General features: G+C 41.3%; 1 protein-coding gene across 2 annotated transcripts in view; it reads left to right on the top strand.

Moving 5' to 3' along the window:
- The window catches only part of LOC143808441 (glypican-5-like), a 413770-nt gene extending 397577 nt beyond the window's left edge, over positions 1–16193 (top strand). For both annotated transcript variants that reach the window (XM_077291113.1, XM_077291114.1), the window contains one exon: positions 12798–16193. In XM_077291113.1, the coding sequence (XP_077147228.1) occupies positions 12798–12997 (200 nt within the window). In that variant the 3' untranslated portion in view covers positions 12998–16193. The remainder of the gene's footprint in view (positions 1–12797) is intronic.
- Positions 16194–21027: the final 4834 nt, after the last annotated feature.

Here is a 21027-nt window from a genome sequence, read left to right as displayed (position 1 = left end):
CCTTGGACAAGAACTTCTCAGGAGGAAAATCACCATGGTGGGCACAGTGAAAAAAAACAAACCTGAGCTGCCCGCTGAATTGTTGCAGATGAAGGACAGGGCTCCACTTTCCTCAAAGTTTGTTTTTACAGACACCACCACTGCGGTTTCATACTGCCCCAAAAACCGACGGAATGTGGTACTGATGTCCACACTTCACAAAGATGCAGCTGTGTCATCAGGAAGTGACAAAAGCCGAGAATCATCCTGGACTATAACAAAAACAAAGGAGGAGTGGACAACCTGGACAAGCTGACTGCCACCTACACTTGCCAGCGAATGACTAGGAGATGGCCAATGGTTGTATTTTACAACATCCTTAATGTGTCAGCATGCAATTCATTTGTGTTGTGGACCCACATTCACCAAGGATGGAATTCAAAGAAAAAAAACAAGCGGAGGATGTTTCTTGAGGAACTAGGAAGATCCCTTGTCAAGGCGCACATTGACCAAAGGGAACGAGTGCCCCGAGACCCAGCCGCTGCAGCCTTGGTCCGACAACTCCAGAGCTCAACAAGTGCTTCGTCCACACCCACAGCAACACAAAGAGCATCATCACCAGCATCCTCCTCAACCAGCCCTACCTCAACATCAACCACAACAGCCACAACCCCAGTGAGACCACCTGATTCTAAAAGAAAGAGGTGTCAGGTCTGCCCTAGCAATAAGGACAGAAAGACAAACACATCGTGCTTCGCCTGCAAAAAATACCTCTGCAAAGAACACACAAAAAGTGTCACTTTGTGCCACACATGCATCTAAATACTAATGCATCTAAAAACTAGTACTTGATTTCTGTTGATTTGATTTGCTTGATTGATTGTTGTTTGTTTGTTTGACCTAGCAAAGCTACTTTTTATTATTACTGCTATTAATGTTAATATAATTTTCATCTTTTATTTGTATTAAAGTTCTATAAAAAAAAATCTGTTTTTTGCCTTTTTCATAAAGTAGTTAGATATGGGTCAAAATTGACCCGTAACACCATAGATGTTACTAGAGTTAATAATATAAAATATATATATGTATATTTTTTTTACTTTTAAGAAATGTGTTCTGTGTTCTAAAACCCTTCAGTAATAGTCAGGTAATATAACAAACTTTTTAAAGTTTATATTATTCTCTTGAGGTTCATTTGACAATATTTTTATATTGAAAATGAAGGGTATGCTCTCAAATGAAAGGCCCAGGGGGCCACAACAAAAATATTAAAATCAATCCTTCCATGGATGAGAAACCCTAACAAGGTAACTAAGAGGTAAGAAACAAATTGGATCATAAATAACTGTTTTTAGGGTATCCTAGGGGTGATTTAAGACACAGGTCAAAACCGACCCGGTAACATAAGAAAGAGTAACAGAAAGCTAACACTAGAGGAAGGATATATTAGCTCACACATACACATAATAGACAGGTCATGTGACTGACAGCTGCCGTATTTCCTATATGGTACAGTTGTTGCTCTTGTAGTTTGTCTGCTTATTAATCAGATTTTTATTTTTGAAGGATAATACCAGACTTGTGTGTGTTTTAGTGCGAGATTCATGTGTCACGTTGTGTGTGTTGAGTTGCGTGTGGCGACATGCATGTAGCGACTTTTGTGAGATGAGTTTTGTGTGGCGACATGCGTGTAGCAACTTTTTGTGTGTCGAGTTGCATGTGACAGGTTAGTGTAGCAAGTTGTGTGCAGCAAGTTTTGCGCGTGGCGAGTTTTATGTGCGGCGAGTTTTCCATGAGGTGAGTTTTGCTCGTGTGGCGAGTTTTGCACGTGTGGCGAGTTTTGCGTGAGCCTAGTTTTGCATGTGGCGAGTTTTGAGTGGCGACTTTTGTGTTTTGACTTTTATGTGGCGAGGTTGGTGCATGTGTGGTGAAATGTGTGCTGAGGGTGGTATATGTGTTCAAGCACGTGGTAGTGTGTGGCGCATTTTGTGTGTGTGTTCATATCCCCGTGTGGTGAGTGTCCCATGTCGGGGCCCCACCTTAGCAACTGTAAAGTATATACTCTTTGACGCCATCGCTCTCATTCTTTAAGTCCCCCTTGTTCACATCTGGCAGCTGTCAATTTGCCTCCAACACTTTTCCTTTCACTTTTTCCCCATTATGTAGATAGGGGCAAAATTGTTTGGTGAATTGGAACGCGCGGGGTTAAAATTTCACCTCACAACATAGCCTATGACGCTCTCGGGGTCCAGACATGTGACTGTGCAAAACTTTGTGGCTGTAGCTGCGACGTTGCAGATACCAATCCTGGACATACACACACACACATACACACATACACACACACACACACACACATTCAGCTTTATATATTAGATATATATTAAAAGCAAACAGCCTTTTCATCATTATATAACTTCTCAAGAGATGTGGGCCTCTTAATAAATTTAGTCTATCTTACTCTACTGGGCTTTTGGTCCAAGACTGACATATGAAACACTAGCCTTGATAAATTCCCCCTATGGTGTTTGAGCAGAGCTACTTCTAGAAGACCTCCTGAAAGGTATGTTAACCTTTGCACATAATTTTAAAACCCCCATTTTTGCCAGTCCAGTAAATAAAATGTATGCCAGATATAAACTCATGTAGAATTCAGCTACAATGCATCTCAGTTTTCTGGCGTGCATTATAGTAAATTTGCTGCACTGTGGTTGACCTCTTTTGAGTCCCATTTATTTTAGGAAAACTGATGATCCTGGCATAAAATTAGAAATATCCATTGCTCTGCATTTTGACACCAGAACTCTGACCTTAAGAAATGCTAAATTCATCTCCCCTGTCTGCAGAAAGGACATGTACTTATTTAAATGGTTATTCACAAAAACAAGTTATCATCTATACATGCGATAGTAGATTAATTGCAGATCTCTTGGAATCCGACTACTTGGATCCCAGTGATCTAGAGATCTTGCTTCTGGATTGCCTCGTTCTGAATGAGGCAAATTGTGCATGCTTGACTTTCGCTCCCTTCATCGCCTATGGGCCTGCTAGAAATAGTGGAGTGTTGTATTTTTCGGCAGTCCCATTTACCACACCCGTTTATCAAAAGCTGGGGTGTAGCTAGAATGGCTGGTAAGGAATGCCATTTGGGGGTTGAATGCCAATATTTCACTCTGCATTGGCTAAAATATTAAAACTGAATTGTTGCCCTGGGTTAACGAAGACCAAGTTCTAAGGGCTCGTGCGCACGACCATATTTTTTAGTCCGAGGCCCATCTGTTAAAATAACGGATTGCACTCGGACCAATGTTATTCAAAGTGCAGAGCATATGAGCAATTTTTTCTCTGACTAGATCTGCATAAGAAAAAAATTGCAGCATGCACTATTTTCCCCTGAAAATCAGATGAGACTCAGCCATTCAACTCTGAAAATCAGATGCCATCTGGAGTCCCAGTATAGCATCCGATTTTTACGGATACATTGCATCTACATTACATGTTATAGAATTCTGTAACATAGGAAACGAAAAATGGTTCTGTAAATGATTAATAGCTGCTATGTAGAAAAACAGATTATATACAGACTGCACACCACACGTTCAGTATTTGGTCAGTATTTTACCTCAGTGTTTGTAAGCCAAATCCAGGAGTGGGTGATAAATACAGAAGTGGTGGTGACGTGTTTCTATTATACTTTTCCTCTGATTGTTTCTCACCTGGATTTGGCTTATAAATTCTGAGGTAAAATACTGACCAAATACTGAACGTGTGACATTGGCCTGACAATTGAGAAGAAAAATCATCCCACTTTTCTGGATACAACTCTGAATGATTTTTTGATAATGTCGTGTGACTTCAGCCTAACCCTGACTAGAACTATAAGGCTATGTGCACACGTTCAGGTTTTTTCGCGTTTTTTTCGCGCTAAAAACGCTATAAAATCTCATTAAAAATGCATGCATTATGCATCCTATCATTTAGAATGCATTCTGCATGTTTTGTGCACATGGATGCGTTTTTTTCCACGAAAAAAAACACATCGCGGTAAAAAAATGAGCATGTTCATTAATTTTGCGGATTTTCTGCGTTTTTTCCCGCAATTCTATGCATCTGTGAAAAAACGCACAAAAAAACGCATTAAAAACGCGTAAAAAAACACGAAAAAAAACCGCATGCGGATTTCTGGCAGAAATTTCCGTTTTTTTGTCAGGAAAATTTCTGCAAGAAATCCTGACGTGTGCACATACCCTGAAAGTTGGGATGGCCTGATATACTGCTTTGTGCACCATTCCTGATGCATAGATTGGTGAGATGTATTTTTCACTAAACATGACATAAGTAGATGGCACAGGCATCTGATATCTGAGAGGATAAAGGTGTAGGTAATGCCTCCAAGATCAAAAAGGCCAAGAATGAGACTCTTCAAAGATAGCCTGTCACTTGATTCATTCTGCCCAAACCATGGACATCATGAATAAGAGCCTGGCTGAAGGATTGTAACCAGGGATGTTGTTATCTGAAATGCACAGACGTTTGAGAGAAAACATAGTTTTAAGAACCGACTGGGACTGTAGGGAGAGACCTGACTAGTCTAGCACTAGCCCTTGCTGGTTTGTCTTCCATCCACTCTAGTTGATAGACAGGTCTTTCCCTATGTAGACACCTGGGTAAGAACAAGGGTTGCCATGATGGGCTAGTCAGGTCTCTCTCAACAATCCTGGTTGACTCTTAAAGCAATGTTTTCTTTTAAACACCCGCCCCCGCAGAGCGTGCCAGAGAAAAACGTGCCTGACTGCAGTTGGTCGGCCAGGTTCAGATTCATGGTGCCTTTGGTTTAAACAGTATGAATCAAGTGGCAGGCTTTTTATTTTTATTTTATTAGAAAATTGCGATTTTCATGTTTTCATGTTTTACTCATGGTATGCATTGGATGATATAGGAAACAAAAAAAAAGGAATATTGTGTGATGCTTTGGCATGGTGGCCATAATGTCATCTGACATTGCTAGACATGGTTTGCATTTCTCTCATCAGATATCACCGTGATATAACATTACTGACATTTCTGAGCCTTTTCACATTTACATGAATGTTTTACTTTTCCCAGATAGGTTTGTCTTATTAAGAGTTAATGTAATCCCTTCCATTCATTGTCCGGTTACACTGTTTGCTTCACTAGGCCAGGGACTTTCACGCACTGTGATGCTTGTTGGCTCCAAGACATGAGATTTGGCTGGCAGAAGAGTAGCAGAAAGTATTCTTGGAACAGATTATGTCACTCCAGGGCAGATGTGAGTTACATTGTGGCAGACTCCGTGTGTGGCATGTGGGCAGCGCAGCACACAATATGTTCTGTTATTTCTACTAAGCCCCTTGCTTTAGGATGCGTGGGTGGACTTCCACTTTAAAAGACTAAAATACTGAAAATCTGCCTCCCCTCCTTACCCCTTTTCACTACATGACCAGTCCATCTGCCGCCATCATTTATGAAGTTAGGAACTGAATAATGTAGATCTGGTATTTTCTTTTCTTTCTGTTATTATATTGGGTTTAGTAATAATCACTGGGCTGTGGATATATAACTGGAACTTCATGGGGTATCCCAAAGTCAATCCAGATAATGTGGAATGTCCTTGTGGAAAAAAAAGGCAATTTGAGTTCATAATGATAAATCCACCAAAAGGCAATAAGAAAGCTACATACAGGCTTTCTAGTCAGAAAATTTAGAAATTTTGTGACGAACCCCTGTGACAGCTATAATGGCGGCCATGTTAGTTGTCACACCTCTTTTCGAGAAAGTAACAATAACATTTTTCACAACTGCAATTTGTAGAGAGTTTAAAGCACAAAAGTGTAGCTGTAGGTGGTGTAAAAGTAGAAGCAGCCCTGATGTTTGAGGTGGTCCAAAAACCCCTCTACTACTTAAAGGAAATCTGGCACTAGGTTAATCTGAGAGCAGCATGATGTCGGGGCAGAGACATTGATTCCAGCGATGTGTCACCTACTGGCCTGCTCAGTTTATTTGGATAAAAAATTGTTTTATCAGCAGCAGAAAATCACTAGAGGACTAGTAAACCTGCTGCCAAGCACATTCATGAGCTCTGTATAACCCCACCCCCACCAGTGATTTGGCAATATTACCTTGCGCAGGCGTGTACTCCGGAGGACAGAGAATGAACTTCAATCCAATATTGCAGCCAGCATGCAGCCAGCGGGTAAGGAAAGGGTGAATCAAACACCCGATAACCCTGCCCATATGACCCAAAACTGGTCCCGCCAAATTCAGGTGACAGGTTCCCTTTAAGGAAACTTCAGTATGAGAATTTATAGAACAAATACAATCTCTGTTCTGAATGAATTAGAAAATTTGCAGAGGGACATGATGTATCTATTTAGGTCTTGTTCACACCGTGCAGTATTACTGTAGAAAAAGTGAAGCTGGACACAGCACTAATAGTCAGAAAGTCACAAAAGCCAGTCATGCACATTAGATGGCTGTCGGCCTAACAATGCTTCAGCCATTCATTCAGCTGACAGACATCTTAGCCCACTCTCCCATACACTGGAGCACTTGTTCGTCTGAGCACTTCTGTGTTTACAACCCATGGCACTGTAGTTAATCTACCTGGACATAGATGGCTGAGAAAAATTGATGAAAGGTTGCAACGCAGGATAGACCGGATGGTAGAAAAGCAGCCCCAATCAAGTTCCAAAGAAATTCAAGCAGCCCTGCGAACTATTTGTCGACATTTTAATGAAATGAAGCGCAATGTCAAGAGACCCAAGATAACCCCACTGCTGAAACACAGAAACAAAAAAGCTAGACTGCAGTTGGCCAAAATCCATCTGGGAAAGCGTTCTTTCAACAGATGAGACAAAGATAAAGCTTTTTGATAAAGCATATTATGAAAATGTTTACCGAAAACTGAAAGAAGCTTCCAAAGAAAAGAACACAGTACCTGCAGTAAAATATGGTGGAGAATCAAAGATGTTTTGGACTGTGCGCAAGACATCATGAAATGTGAAGATTACCATGGATTTTGGGTCGCAATGTAGTACCCAGTGTAAGAAAGTTGGGTTTGTCTCCTAGGTCATGGGTCTTCCAGCAGGACAATGACCCCAAACATACAAGAAAAAAACAGAAATGGATGGAAACAAAGAACAGGAGAGTTCTGAAGTGGCCAGCAATGAGTCCGGATCTAAATGCCATTGACCACCTGTGGAGGGATCTTATAATTGCTGTTGGGAGAAGGCGCCTTCAAATATGAGAGACCTGGAGTAGTGTAAGAAGCTTGTTGATGGTTATACGAAGCAATTGATTCCAATTGTTTATTTCAAAGGGTGTGCAACCAAATATTAAGTTGAGGGTGCAAACAGTTTTGTCCGGACCATTTTTGGGTTTTAGTGTCCAATTTGCTTTTTTTTCTCAGTTTTTTTGTGCTGTTGCAAAACACACAAAGGAAATAAACGTGTGTATAACAAAATATGTGTAATTGCATTAACAATCTGGGAGAAATACTTCATTTTCTGGAACAAATTCAAGGGTGCCAACACTTTTACAGCCATGACTGTATGTGTGTAATAGGTGAACACTTTGTCCACCATAGTTGTGTGTGGTCGAAGGATGTGTTCATATTTCCAAGTTTCATTGAATAGCCCGGGGGCTTACTGTATCTGAGAGACTGGCTGCTCAGTATATATTTCTACTTGCACATAATTGTAGATTGCTCTTGCCATGTTCTGTATATATAATACTATTTCTTGCAGTCAGCAGAATGGTAGGATGCGATGCACGGGTGCAGCTAGGTGATGTACATAGCAGTATTATTGGCTACAATTAGAAGGAACTGACTTCCGCATAGGCGCAGGAAGAGCTTGACATTGTGAGGTGTGCACCATGCTGCTGGGAAAAGCTGTTAGGAGGAGAATGAAGTCGGAGAGTTGTGTGGTTTGGTGACATCAGAATAGAGTGTGGGTGGTTCAGATGGGATGAAACAAGTACAGTAGGCTTGAGACCAATCCACTTAGTAGGTGGTAGTAATCTGGAAGGTGATGGGTTGTGATGGCGTGGAGACTGTATCACCCATTGGAAAGATTGCCAGTAGGCTAGAAGCCAGGGAGGCCTGAGGGGAAACTGTGAACATTCTCTAAAGCAGAGCTGTTTGGCTGCTCCACTACTGTAGTTAAAGTCTTGATATCACAGAAGCAGACAATGTGCGGATATTGTGACCGACTGTTAGTCTGAGGCTACAAGAGGCTCGCTGAGGAGAGAGGTGGTTTGCAGTGCTACCTGATGGCCGCCCTTAAAGCCGGGTGGGCGGCGTATACTCTCAGCCTGGGTGGGGTTAGCTCTTATAGAGGCAGCTTAGGCTCTGGAAGAGATGTTAAAAGGGTGAGCAGTGCTATGCTTAAAAGGAATGTCTCATCAGAAAATTACCTATTGTTTAAATAATTTTTAAACATTTTGTCAATTGTTTTCAAATAACAATCTGTATTAAAAAGTATAGAATTCTTGAAACAGAAGACTTTTCAGAAGTCTCATTATCATCAGTGACAGGTAACACCTTTCTACACAGCTAGTAAAACAAGATAAACCATTCACAATAGGTGATATCACAGTTCACCCTTCGCCCCCTTCATAGCACAATGAACTTTGCTGAATCTCATTGAAAGTTTCAGTACAAAAATAGGGTCTGACTCAGTCTATTGCTGCTAATATACATGTGGTTTTTCCAAAAGAACATTAAGTATGAGTCTAGAAGAGCCTCAGTGGTAGTATGAAAATAGCAAGATTATTATTTTTTAAAACAAATTGTGATCTGTAAATAGGGGGGGGTTTCATCAAATACAATAACTTTACCCTAGTCGTCTGCAGTCCAATCCCTGTACTTCTTGTAAGTTATTTTTCTTTAAGAAAATAGCTTCAGACTGTTTGGGACATCTAGAAGAATGAAGAAAAGGTGAGCGCTACCATGAGCCCTGCAATAAAGCGTCCTGAGACCATTCATTTGCGGGATTGCTTTCCATGGAGTGGGCTCACTCACAATTTTGTCTAAAACAATATCATGAATAAAGAATGAGATGTAAATATCTTCCAAGAGAAGCTTCTCCCAGTGATCCAGAACCAATTTGGTGATGAACAATGCTTTTTACAGCTCGGTGAAGAAAACATTGAAATTTTGGGTCTGTGACCAGCAAACTCAATCCCTTGAGAACTTGTAGGCAATCCTCAAAAAGGAGGACAAACAAAAACGCAAAAATTGTGATAATCTCCAACCACTGATTAGACAAGAATGTGCTGTCATCAGTCAGGATTTGGCCCAGGAGCGGATATCTGTCAGGGCGAAGGGCAGAAGTCCTGGAAAATAAGGGTCAACACTGTAAATATTGGGTAGTTGCATCGATCTGATATACTTGTCAACAAAATTATAACAAATGGATCAAATGTTTATAATTGTACCATACAAGTGAAAAGCAACATTTAGCACCAGGATGCAGATCTTTTAATAGGAAGGTCCATATAAGATCCTGATGATTCTTTTGGGGGAGGGGTGAAACCAAGATGACTGGTGAGAGCACAGCAGATGAGGCTATAAAGGTATCTGCTGTGGAGCGTGACAGTGATGGAGCGGCACACGCTGGTGTCTGTCACCGCACTGACGCTTTCTCTGGAATTTATTCCTAATTAGCCTTAATGGCAGTCTGAAAGGTTTCCATTTCTCTTCCCGGATTTCAGAATGCAAATATTATCCCCAAGATGCAGTGTGCATCCTAATCACTCCAGGGCTTTGGAGCCATTACTACAATAAATACATACTTATTCGACTAATATGCCATTTCATTATGTTTTACCTTAAGTGCGATGCATTAACAGACCATTCAACACTCTCACAATCTACACAGTGTAAAGAGGTAGGAGGTAATGCTTCGTTATTATTCCCACCGAGGGCTTTACGCGAACATTCAGAGGGAATTGTGCTCAGGCAAGTTATTTTAAGTTAATTGTCCAATCACACTTATTATAAAGGCTCATCTTAACCACCGTCAGATTATCATGTACTAAATGCTGGGACGAGGTCCTACAGTATCCCGGTGGGAAGTGTCTTTTTTACGTGAAGTGCGAGTTCAATCTTGTGTACCGTAATGTCCGGCACATGTTGTAGGGATACTATAAGGAGCAGGTCTACCATTGGGAAATTAGTGGTCAAACGCCCATGATCAGGAGGCGACGGGAACAGCTTGGTCAATTACATCTTATTGACCCAAATCAAGTATATTTGTGGATATGTTATAGGGGTCAGTAAAAGGCCTGTCACCATTAGAGGGGTTGTCTCATGGTGTCTTCAGGACTGATGACTGATTGATGAACCCTGGGCCGAGGTGCGCACTTACTGATTTTGCTAGCAGAGCAGCATTGGAGGAGCGCAGACCTGAGGCTGATGGATCCAGCTATATAGCAAAGAGCTTGTAAATGCGGTGCTCCTTGCCTAAGAGACCAGCCACCTCTGATAGACTGCGGTAATCTTACCAGTTGTAAACTATAGAATTAAAAATCCTCTCTACTCTTGAGAATGGAGAAGATTTTGAATAAGACGTAAATAGCAGGTCACTGCCCGCCTGCCTTTGGTTAGTATCAAAGTGGACAGATGCTACTCTCCCTATTAAAAAGTGTCACTCGTCTTCTGTTCTAGAAGTCAGGTCTCTTTATAGTCCTTCCACTCATGAGGTCTACCCATTCATACTATCAACTTATTTTGAGTACCAGAACAACTGCAAACATTGAGTTAGAGGGAAAGAGAGTCCAAAATCCCAAACTTTAGAGTCCTTTCCTTTGGTGTCAGTATTTTGTATCTGGACACAATAGTGTAATCTATCAGTACATAACACCAACAGTACAGAGCTTCAGCGATATAAAGACGCCTTTACACTGGTTCCATTGTATGAAATATCAGTAATATATTCAGTGGCTATTTGACTCCTCAATCCCAAAAATGGAAAAGTGTGATCTTAACGGGGCTGTGCCACAAACAATAGTGTATTTTCATCAACAGATCTTGGAATAAAAGTAAACTCCACAATGGGACCTAAGCTGATTCTTTTTTTGAGGTAAAATATTCTTTAAAAACGGGCAGTGAAATGTTTTACCTCATAAAAAGAATCAGCTGTGATCCCGTGCACTCTTAGACAACCCCTTTAAGCAAGAACAGTCTCATGAGATTAAAGGGAGCCAGTTATGTAAAAAAAACACTATTAACCTGCAGATATTAGTTTAAAAGGGTTGTCCGTTCCCAATCAATGGGTCTACAGTCACTCTATGTGACTGCAGACTTATGAATCCACGCCAGGACACGCTGTGTGCTGCGGGGTTTGTCAGTTTCAGACCCAGGACCAGGGGGTATGTATGAGTTATACATACTCCCGGCAGTGGGCGTGACCTCTCTCTCCATACACTTGTATGGAGCGAGACCGCACCCTCTAATTGGCCATGCCCACTGGCCGGCTGCGTCACTAGATGGGGCACAGCCTCGCTCAATGCAAGTGTATGGAGAGCGAGGCCACCCGCACTCGACGGAAGTATGTGCAACTCATACATACCCTCTGGTCCTGGGTCTGAAACCGGCGAATCCCCGCAGGGCACTGTGTGTGTGCTGGGTGATTCATAAGTCTGCAGTCACACTGCATTGATTTGGACCGGACAGCCCCTTTAATCTGCAGGTTAATATTGTTCCATACGGCTGCAACACTGAAAGCCTGGCTACCAGGAGAAAGTGAACTGTCATATATAGATGTGCGGCTTTCAGTCACTGCTCAGTACATAGTGAGTGACGACTGTAACCACGTCCCCATCACTGACTGACAGCCAGCTCAGCACTGAAGCACTAAAGAGCCTGATGTCAGTAAGTGCCGAGGTGTTGTTACAGCAACTGCTCACAATGTACTGAGCGGTGACTGAAATCATGCTGGAGCACCTCTATGACTGACAGCCAGCTCAGCACTGAAGCACTAAAGAGCCTGATGTCAGTAAGTGCCGAGCTGTTGTTACAGCCACTGCTCACACTCTACTGAGCGGTGACTGAAATCGTGCTGGAGCACCTGTATGACTGAAAGCCTGAGGAATGAAGTTAATTTCCAGCAGCCAAGCTTCCATTGCGACAGTCGCACAGCTGTAGAGAGCTATTAATCTGCAGACTAATCTCCTATCTGCAGGTTAATAGCATTTTTAAAGGGCTACTCCCATCTCCAAATCCTATGCCACTATGTAGTAGGTGTTATAATAATATTAGCAAATGCCTCCAATTAGAAATGTAGTATAGTTTTTCTGATTCGCAATATCTCTTTCCTCAAGTGCAGGCATAGTAGGACCTTAGATATCCATGGTTATGCCCACAGATATAGTGACAGTAGGTTACTAGTAGACGTAACCAAGGAAACCTAAGGTCCTGCAATGTCTGCACATGAGGAAAGAGACATAGTGAATCAGAAAAACTATACTATATTTCTAATTGGAGGTATTTGCTAATATCATTATTATTACACCTACTAGATATTGGGATAGGATCTTGGAGATGGGAATGCCCCTTTAACATGATAGGTGCCCCATAATAGCTGTATAAGTCCATCTTCAATATATGAGCTTTTATACTGTTGCCAACTGGATTTTCAGCCCTTCCCCATTTGGACAGCACACGTCCGGCTTGCTTACTATTAAAATCATTTGTTAATCTCTTGATCTGAATTTTTTTACAATCAGTTTTTATTTTAATTTTTTGCACTCATTAAATATAGTGACTTATTTCTTTTCAATATCATTTTTTTCAGAGACAAAAAGACGGACAGACAAAACCGGCATGGTCAACCGAACGATCAAAGATCCTGTCAATGTAAACCCAAGTGCCACCAGGATACCACCCAAACAAAGGAATTCTTCTAATGCTTCCAGCAGATCACGGGGCTCCTTGGCTTTAATTGTGGCTGCCTTACTCGTCATTACATCACATATTTGCAGTGCTACATTTTAACAACCTGCTCCAAAATCCTTTTGAAGCCTTATTCAAGTGAAGTACAACCGTAGGTTTTTGTTTTTTTTTTAGGACGAGACGGCATGAACCAAGCACTGAATGACCTTGGATAAGTCAACCCCACTGTTGAGATGGGATGACAGGCTGGCAAGCTAGACGTATGTCTCGGGAACTGTAAGGATCGAGGTGACAGATAATAAACAACTCTCACACCTCAAGCAACATGAAAACAAAGTCTCAGTTATTAAGCCGATTGGGTTCACAAATGTGATTTACGACGTGGAAGTGAAAGTTGGACAAAGTCACGGTGAATGAACGCTCACAGTCCAATACCTAATCTAATAATGTAGAGAAACCTGCCTTGTAATTAAACGGACAGAGCAGAACTGGAATGGTACATTTCTACGCCGTGTGTGTCCGACATATGAGTTTCTATGCACTTTAGAAGCCATTAAGCTTCACATATCTCAGATACCTCTAGAATTCTCCTCTTTGATATTTGTCACTTTTTCTCTCCCTTTTAAAACCAGCAAATGCCTGTCCTCATCATTCTTTGTGTTTTTGTATATCAGTTGCCTTCTTTTTTCTATAAGGAACTGACGTGTATGTATTTGTCTAAACCTCTATTTTACATAATATCAGCCAACGCAGGGCAAAAGGGCATGGTCAAGCTCAGAAGCGGTATCATAAGGTCCTAAACATGGATAATAAGGTGGCATAGAAGGACTCATAGGGTTACTCCATAAGTAGGTGAGTTCTGGTGTAGTTCTCCAGAAATAGTAGCAGTATACTTCTACAACCTGGGTATTGGGCACTAGAAGAGATTTAAAGGGAATCTGTCACCAGGTTTTCTAAGAGCGGCATAATGTAGGGAAAGAGACACTGAATCCAGCGATGTATCACTTAATTTACTGGGTGCAGCAGTTGTGATACAATCAGAGTTTTTAGATGTAGCAGGAAGGAGAGCTCAGAAAGCTGCCCCTACCCATACACTATATGTTATTAACAGCTTTCTGTGTACATTGCATATTGACTGTAAGCTGCTAATCAGTGCAGGGGACTGAGTTGGACCAGGTCTCACATGGGCACGAGAAATAATCTCCTCCCAATATAACATTCATTGTATAGAAGCAACAGCACACAGCCTAATAAGTGACACATCAATTAAATCAGTATCTCAGCCCCTACCTCATGCTGCCCTCAGATTACATAGTAAAAACCTGCTGATGGAAAAGGTAAACAGAGCAATTCAGAATTAATTTTTTTTGTAGAGTTTTGAAAAAAATGGTGTTGCCCATAGATAACCACATATTATTTGTTTAAATGAGTAGTAGCTGCTTGACTATGATGGAGGGTAACATTCCTTCATCTAATATCTCAGTGCCATAACAGCTTATATAAATATGGTGGAAGCATTTTTCAGGCTCAGATTGGTGGATCCCTAAAGTGTACCTGTCCTTTTACACAAAAGCATGGTCTTGCTCTCACGGCACACGAGTTAAAACTATATTTAGTGTAAAATGTGCGGAAACTGTCCCAATTCTCATGCTCTAACATCCCATCTACTGGTTTTGGGTGTGGAGAGGTCCTCTTTATCACCATGCTATAGTTTTGGCAGTTCCCTCACTTTCTAGCATGTGCTGCTATTGGTTATTGTCCAATCTTTTTCCTTCCTGCCCCAAACTGAAAGCCCGCCTATCTGTTATGCCTGTACGCAGCTGTCAGACAGGAGAGCAGGAGCAGAGAGATGAAGGCTCTCCTCTATTTCCTGTAATCTGTCCCAGCTTCTCTGCTACTAAAGATGGATTACCCTTGACAACAGGCAGCGAGAAGAAAGTTAGTAGTGGGCACTTTGGCATAATTTTACAAGGCTAAGGCAATATAATGTTTAAATAAAGTGATTTGTAAATGAACTAGTCATCACATTATCTATCAAGTGAGTTTAAATTTTCAGCAAATACAGAGATCAATCAATCAATATAAAGTGACACATTAATCTTGTTTTTTCTATCGTCTATAGTGGTTACGGTAATTGACCACATGATCAGTAAGTTATGCAGTGGTGATATAAGCTAACTGTATGCCCTATATAGATGGACAAATGTGCTGTAATCAAAAAATGATGTATACAATTGGAAATTTCCCATTTATTCTACCAGAACAGTATGTGTTTGCAACACTAGTTATGGAATACGACTTACAGAATTGTCTACCAATAACAGCAATTTTTTCAATTCTTATTTTAAGTTGAGGGTAATTATCATTTCATGTGAATCTAAGCTGCAAGTTCTCTTTGCCGACCATTTCCTAGTGAAATTAGAGCCTTGCCACATGCAGCGCCATCAGCCTAAATTCAGTTGTGTACCTGAAATCTCATTATCACCTCAATGATAAAATATTCAAGTAATTATAGTCGGATAGAAATATGTCTGGAAACTCAATAATAGTCCCTGAAATGAATTTAGATTGCAATAAAAGGAATAGAGATGGATTTCTGTGACCCATCACCTCGTATGAAGGGTTTATTCCCTGTTTTGCTATGGAGCCTATTTTAAGTTTATTTCACACGAGGGTTAATTTCCAAGATTTATGCTCCTAAAAATGGGAGATAAATACCTGTCACGGGAAATATTGTCTCTTAACCATGTTATGTTGGCCCACAATCTCCCGTAAGCTGCGTTGACGTTGTTAGGTGGAGGGCATATAGTCTGAACTGGCACGTAACTTATCATTTCAAGATGATTTTGCAGCCATCATGCAACACAATCCAACTGATCCCATCTCAACACACTTAGAAATGCTTGATCTGTCTCTGCCAGCGATTGGCTAGATGGGCAATTCTCACCATTTCCGGTGTATAAACCCTTTCCAATTCCACGTCTGACCTCGTTCGACATTATGATTTTCCTGATCAGCTCCAATGTCGGAAAAACGTCACATGTGTTTTTTGTTGCATTTGTTCTGATTAGTAGTGGCTTTAGCCAACAGATAGGTTGTACTCTCTGTTTCTTGGCACGCCATGTGTTTTGAAAAATCAAAGAAAACAAATTTATTGGAAAGTGTTGAGATGGGACCATGAAGTAAGTGTTGGATGGAAATGACCCTTTCAACCCTTTACATGTTCGGCGCTCGTCGAGAACGGGTGTAAAAAATATACTCAAGAGCTGAGCCTGCCTCATTCCTGGCAGCTGATGACTGTGTTATTCAGCCGATGACAAAAAAACTGTCGGGCACTTCCAAGCTAATGTGAACAGGTGCCAACTAGGAGCAGCTACCTCTATATACAATTAAAAAAAAAGTTTCACTCTGTAGTGCTGAAGCATGTCAATGAGAAATATATGAATAGCACTACTGCCTCTGAGTTCTAGGAAAAAATGAGATGCTTAGCACATAATTTGGCCAATTCATGCATGCCCATCAACCAACAACAAGGTGGTCTCAAAACTGATGGGTCCTAACGTGTCTAATGTGAATACCTCTCTAAGACTGAAGTCTGAATTCCTAGGTAGATGTGAATATCTCTCTTCCAAGTCTGATTTTATGGGAAGGTATGACCCTGTTGCAATTAAAATCCACCATATGCTGAAGGGCGGAGTGCTGTTATTCAGCCATCATCTGCCTGGAACAGCTATGAGTGAGCAGAGTTGCTGATTTTAACCTGTTATTTACCCCTGTCAATCTCTGATAGCAGCATTTAATACAAGTGGTCCGGAAACATGTTGTTCCAGCCTGTGGCTGGGCTTCATAGGAGACCGTGATTTTTACCATATACTACAGTACTGTTGTATTGTAGCATATAGTATAGACAATCAGACAATCGCAGGTTCAAGTCCCTCAAGTAGATTAACAAATAAAGTTTTAAAAAATATAAAAAAAATTTGTAAAAAAAACAATAATTTGAATCACCCTTATTCCTCTATTAAAAATAAAAATATAGGAAAATACATATGTTGTATTGCCACCTCCATAAAAATCCAATCTATCAAAGAATATAATTAGTGAACTCAATCTGAAGAAAAAAAGAAACTTAAACTGTCAGATTTGCAGTTTTTCAGTCACTGCAGCTCCGCATAAAATTGTAATAAGAAGTGATCAAAAAGTCATATGTACCCTAAAATAGTATTAATAAAAACTTAAGCTCACCAGGCAAGAAATAAGCCCACATACTGCTGATGCAATTTTTTTTAACAAATTTCCCCAAAAAATGTTATTGCTTAAATGACAAAAAGATACAAGTTTGTATTGCCATAAATTGTACTGACCTGGAGAATCATATTACCAGATTATTTTTACCACACAATTAACTTCATAAAAACAAAACCCAAAAAACAATTGTAGAATTGCAATTTTTTGCATTTTCACAGCACTTGGAATTTTTTCCCATTTTCCACTACATCGCATGGTAAAATGGATATTGTCATAAAAAAGTGCATCTTGTATGGCAAAAACTAAGACCTCATATGCTTATGTCATCAGAAATATTTAAAAAAATTAGGACTCTTGTAAGAAGTGGAGGTAAGTAAAAAAACCGCCCAGTCCTTTAAGGGATTAATGATTGCTCTCTGTCATCTTAAATTGATATCCTCTAGATAACAAAAAAAATCTAAGCACAATAGCTGACTGAAATCTGAGTACAGAGATAAATAATGCAGAATTCTTGTAGTGATGGTGGTATAGAAATTTGCTGCTTATTCTATGGCGATTAATTTATAGGGGTCATTGTCTAATAATCACAATACGCCAATATCTACTTTTAACACCAGTGCAAGGACCTCAGCCATGGCCCTCTATATATCACTGGTCATCATCAGCATCAAAGATCAGTATTCTTCTATTTCAGTAGTATAAGGCCACGATAACACCTTCAGTATTTGCTGAGCATTTTACCTTAGTATTTGTAAGCCAAAACCATGAATGGGTGATAAATACAGAAGTGGTGACTAGAGTTGAATGAATTTGTTCGGATTCGGTCTCCAAACCTGAATTTGCTATATTCGTGCCATATTTGTACCCTATTCATGTCGAATGTGTGTTTGTTGATCGGTTCCGAACATACCGTATTTTTCAGACTATAAGACGCACCGGACCATACGACGCACCTAGGTTTTAGAGGAGGAAATTAGAAAAAAAAGAATTGAAGCAAAAAAATGGTCGATTCTGTACTGTAATATCCCCTATCCTGGTATATATGGTCCCCTCCTCCCCATCTTGATACACATGGCCCCTCATTCCTATTCTGGTATACATGGCTCCCCCATCCCTATCCTGGTGTGCATGGCCCCATCCTTATCCTGGTATGATTGGCACCATCCCGATCCTGGTATGCACGACCCCATCCCAGTCCTGGTATGATTGGCCCCATCACGGTCCTGCTTTGATTGGTCCCAGCCTTATTCTGATATCATTGCCCCATCCCGTTCCTGGTATGATTGGTCCCATTCTTATTCTGGTATAATTGCCCCCATCACATTCCTGGTATGATTGGCCCTATCCTTTTTCTTTTATAAATGGCCACATCCTGTTCCTGGTATGATTGGTCCCATCCTTTTTCTTTTATAATTGGCCCCCAACCCTACTCCTTGTATGCATGGCCCCATCAGGAAAGATTAAAAAAAAAATTACACTCACCTTCCTCTGCTCCCTCACAGTCACAGTGTCCTGCTCCAGTGCCAGCAGCTGCTTAATGCTTGTAAGCATCACATGGCAGGGACGTCATGCGCTGCACACAAGCAGAGCGCAGCTGCCAGAATACTCACCGGGACCATTCATCGCAGAGAGCGGTGAATAATTCCTCTTTAGTAGCGCGCAGTGTCAGAATATTCATTTCTCTTAAGTATCAGCACACGTGACCACCGGCTGCAGCAGGAAGCAGCTGGCTGACAGTGCGCGCTACTGAAGAGGAATGGATAATCACCGCTCTCTGCGATGAATGGTCCCAGTGAGTATTCTGGCAGCTGTGCACTGCCATGCGCATTAAGCATTAAGCAGCTGCTGGCACCGGAGCAGGATGCTGCGAGGGAGCGCCATGTAGGTGAGTGTAATGGGTTTTTTTTTTTTTAATATTTCCTGATGACGCCATTCATACCAGGAGTGGGGCTTATAAAAGAAAAAGGATGGGACCAATCATACCAAGAATAGGATGGGGACATTTATACCAGGATGCCAGAAAAATGAATATGCATTGCCCTCCACGCCCATGGGCGTGGAATGCAGTGCATATTCATTTCTCTCTAGCAGCGGGCACAGGAGTTAGCCGCAGCTGCCGGCTCCAGCCTCCTGTAACCTGATGCTCTGCCGAAACTGCTAGCCCCCACCTCCCCACCACAGCCAGAGCCCATACATCTGGACTATAAGACGCACCCCCCATTTTCCTAAACATTTTGGGAGGAAAAAAGTGCATCTTATAGTCCGAAAAATACGGTATTCGGTCATTTCTACTCCCATTGATTCTAATGACGTTCGACTGTGTTCGACGAATATTGCAAAAACAATATTCGCTGCCGATCATATGCGGAACGGAATCTAAACAAATTCGCTCAACTCTAGTAGTGACGTGTTTCTATTATACTTTTCCGCTGACTGTTTAACTCCTGGTCTTGTCTTACAAATACTGAGGTAAAAAGGCTTAAGAAAGTTTGTGGATATGTAACGTGGCAGTAGCTCTGGGAGAGTTAATTGTCTTCCACTCTACATGCTTCATGGAAACGGGGGTGGTGACTGGGTGTGTGTGGTTGTATTACTGCTCTGGACACCTTCAGGTTCAGCTCTGCCACAGTTTGTGCAGCGCCAGACCCCTTTAAACCCACGATGGGAAAACCAGACAAGTTTGTAAAAATAGAGTCCTTTTTGCTGACAATAAAACTTATGTACAGAGTTTCTTCCATTTGCTTCGATGGCTGGCACTGACATCTCTGACAGGACTCTCAGGCTTATATCATCTTCTGATTCCTTCGTAAACATCTTCTGCCAATGAAATGTCTGTTGTCCAAAACTGCCCGATCTGCTGAATGGCTAAATAAGAATCCAGAAAGTGAGTACCATTAACCCTACTTGCCGGAAGGGTGGGAACAGCCCACACCAACACATTCACCTGAGATAAATTATAGGGGGAGAAAAAGTAGCAAAAAAGATAAATCCACTAAACACTACCCTTCTTAAACTAATGCCTCAAAAAATAGGGGAGAGAAAGGATGGTGTATAGGGTGCCAAAATCCCGTGTGTCCCCATGCTAATTGCTCTAAAAGAGGCCAATACATTCTTTGTGGTCATGGTCGGCGGCACAATACTTGTGGTGAACATTACAAATGACCATCAGGACAGAGTCGGTAACTCCATCTTCTTGGTACGGGGTCACACGGGTCAATGTGCCTCTCTGTGAGCACTGCACACTACAAAACAGTGTAGGGGAGCTCTCACTAGCTACCCACTTACTGAAGTACTGGCTGATCTTGCCTTCCATCATGGCCGATCCCATGAAGGTGGATAACACCCCTGCTTCCTTTAGTCTCTCCAGTACTTAATTGTACCAGATTTGACTGTTATAAGGAACTACTGATACTGTAGAATTATTGCTGATACTTGCTTCCTTTTCTTGATTTGGCTGCATAACACAAACCTAGTGATGATAAACTTACTCTGAGAGTATTTTTTCTTGTCTCTCATTCATTAACAACTAGCTCACTGTCAGGAACTAACACACAGGTCCCTAATACTCCTCCCCAACTCTGGCCCGACCCTACAGTTAACTCTGTCACCCTTGACTTAACAGGAACTGTAGCCTCCATGAAGGTGAAACATGTCATAGAATACATTTTGCGCAACATTAAAACAGGGGTCTTCAAAGGAGTGTTACGCCATCATCTAAACCTTTACAGATACACCTCAGCCCATCCAATGTATATTGTTCAATCTGGTTCCTGGACAATCCACTCCATTGTGCAAGGATAAGGCTTGTGAGGTATCAAGCAGCTTTGTTCGAAGTGATGATAAAGGTTTTTCAGGCCAGCAAAGCGAATTGAAACCATAAAATT

Source organism: Ranitomeya variabilis, chromosome 2 (assembly GCF_051348905.1).
Source record: "Ranitomeya variabilis isolate aRanVar5 chromosome 2, aRanVar5.hap1, whole genome shotgun sequence".
Classification (NCBI taxonomy): domain Eukaryota; kingdom Metazoa; phylum Chordata; class Amphibia; order Anura; family Dendrobatidae; genus Ranitomeya; species Ranitomeya variabilis.
The sequence above is the reverse complement of the archived record's forward strand: the minus strand, read 5'-3'. Positions and strand labels throughout refer to the sequence as shown.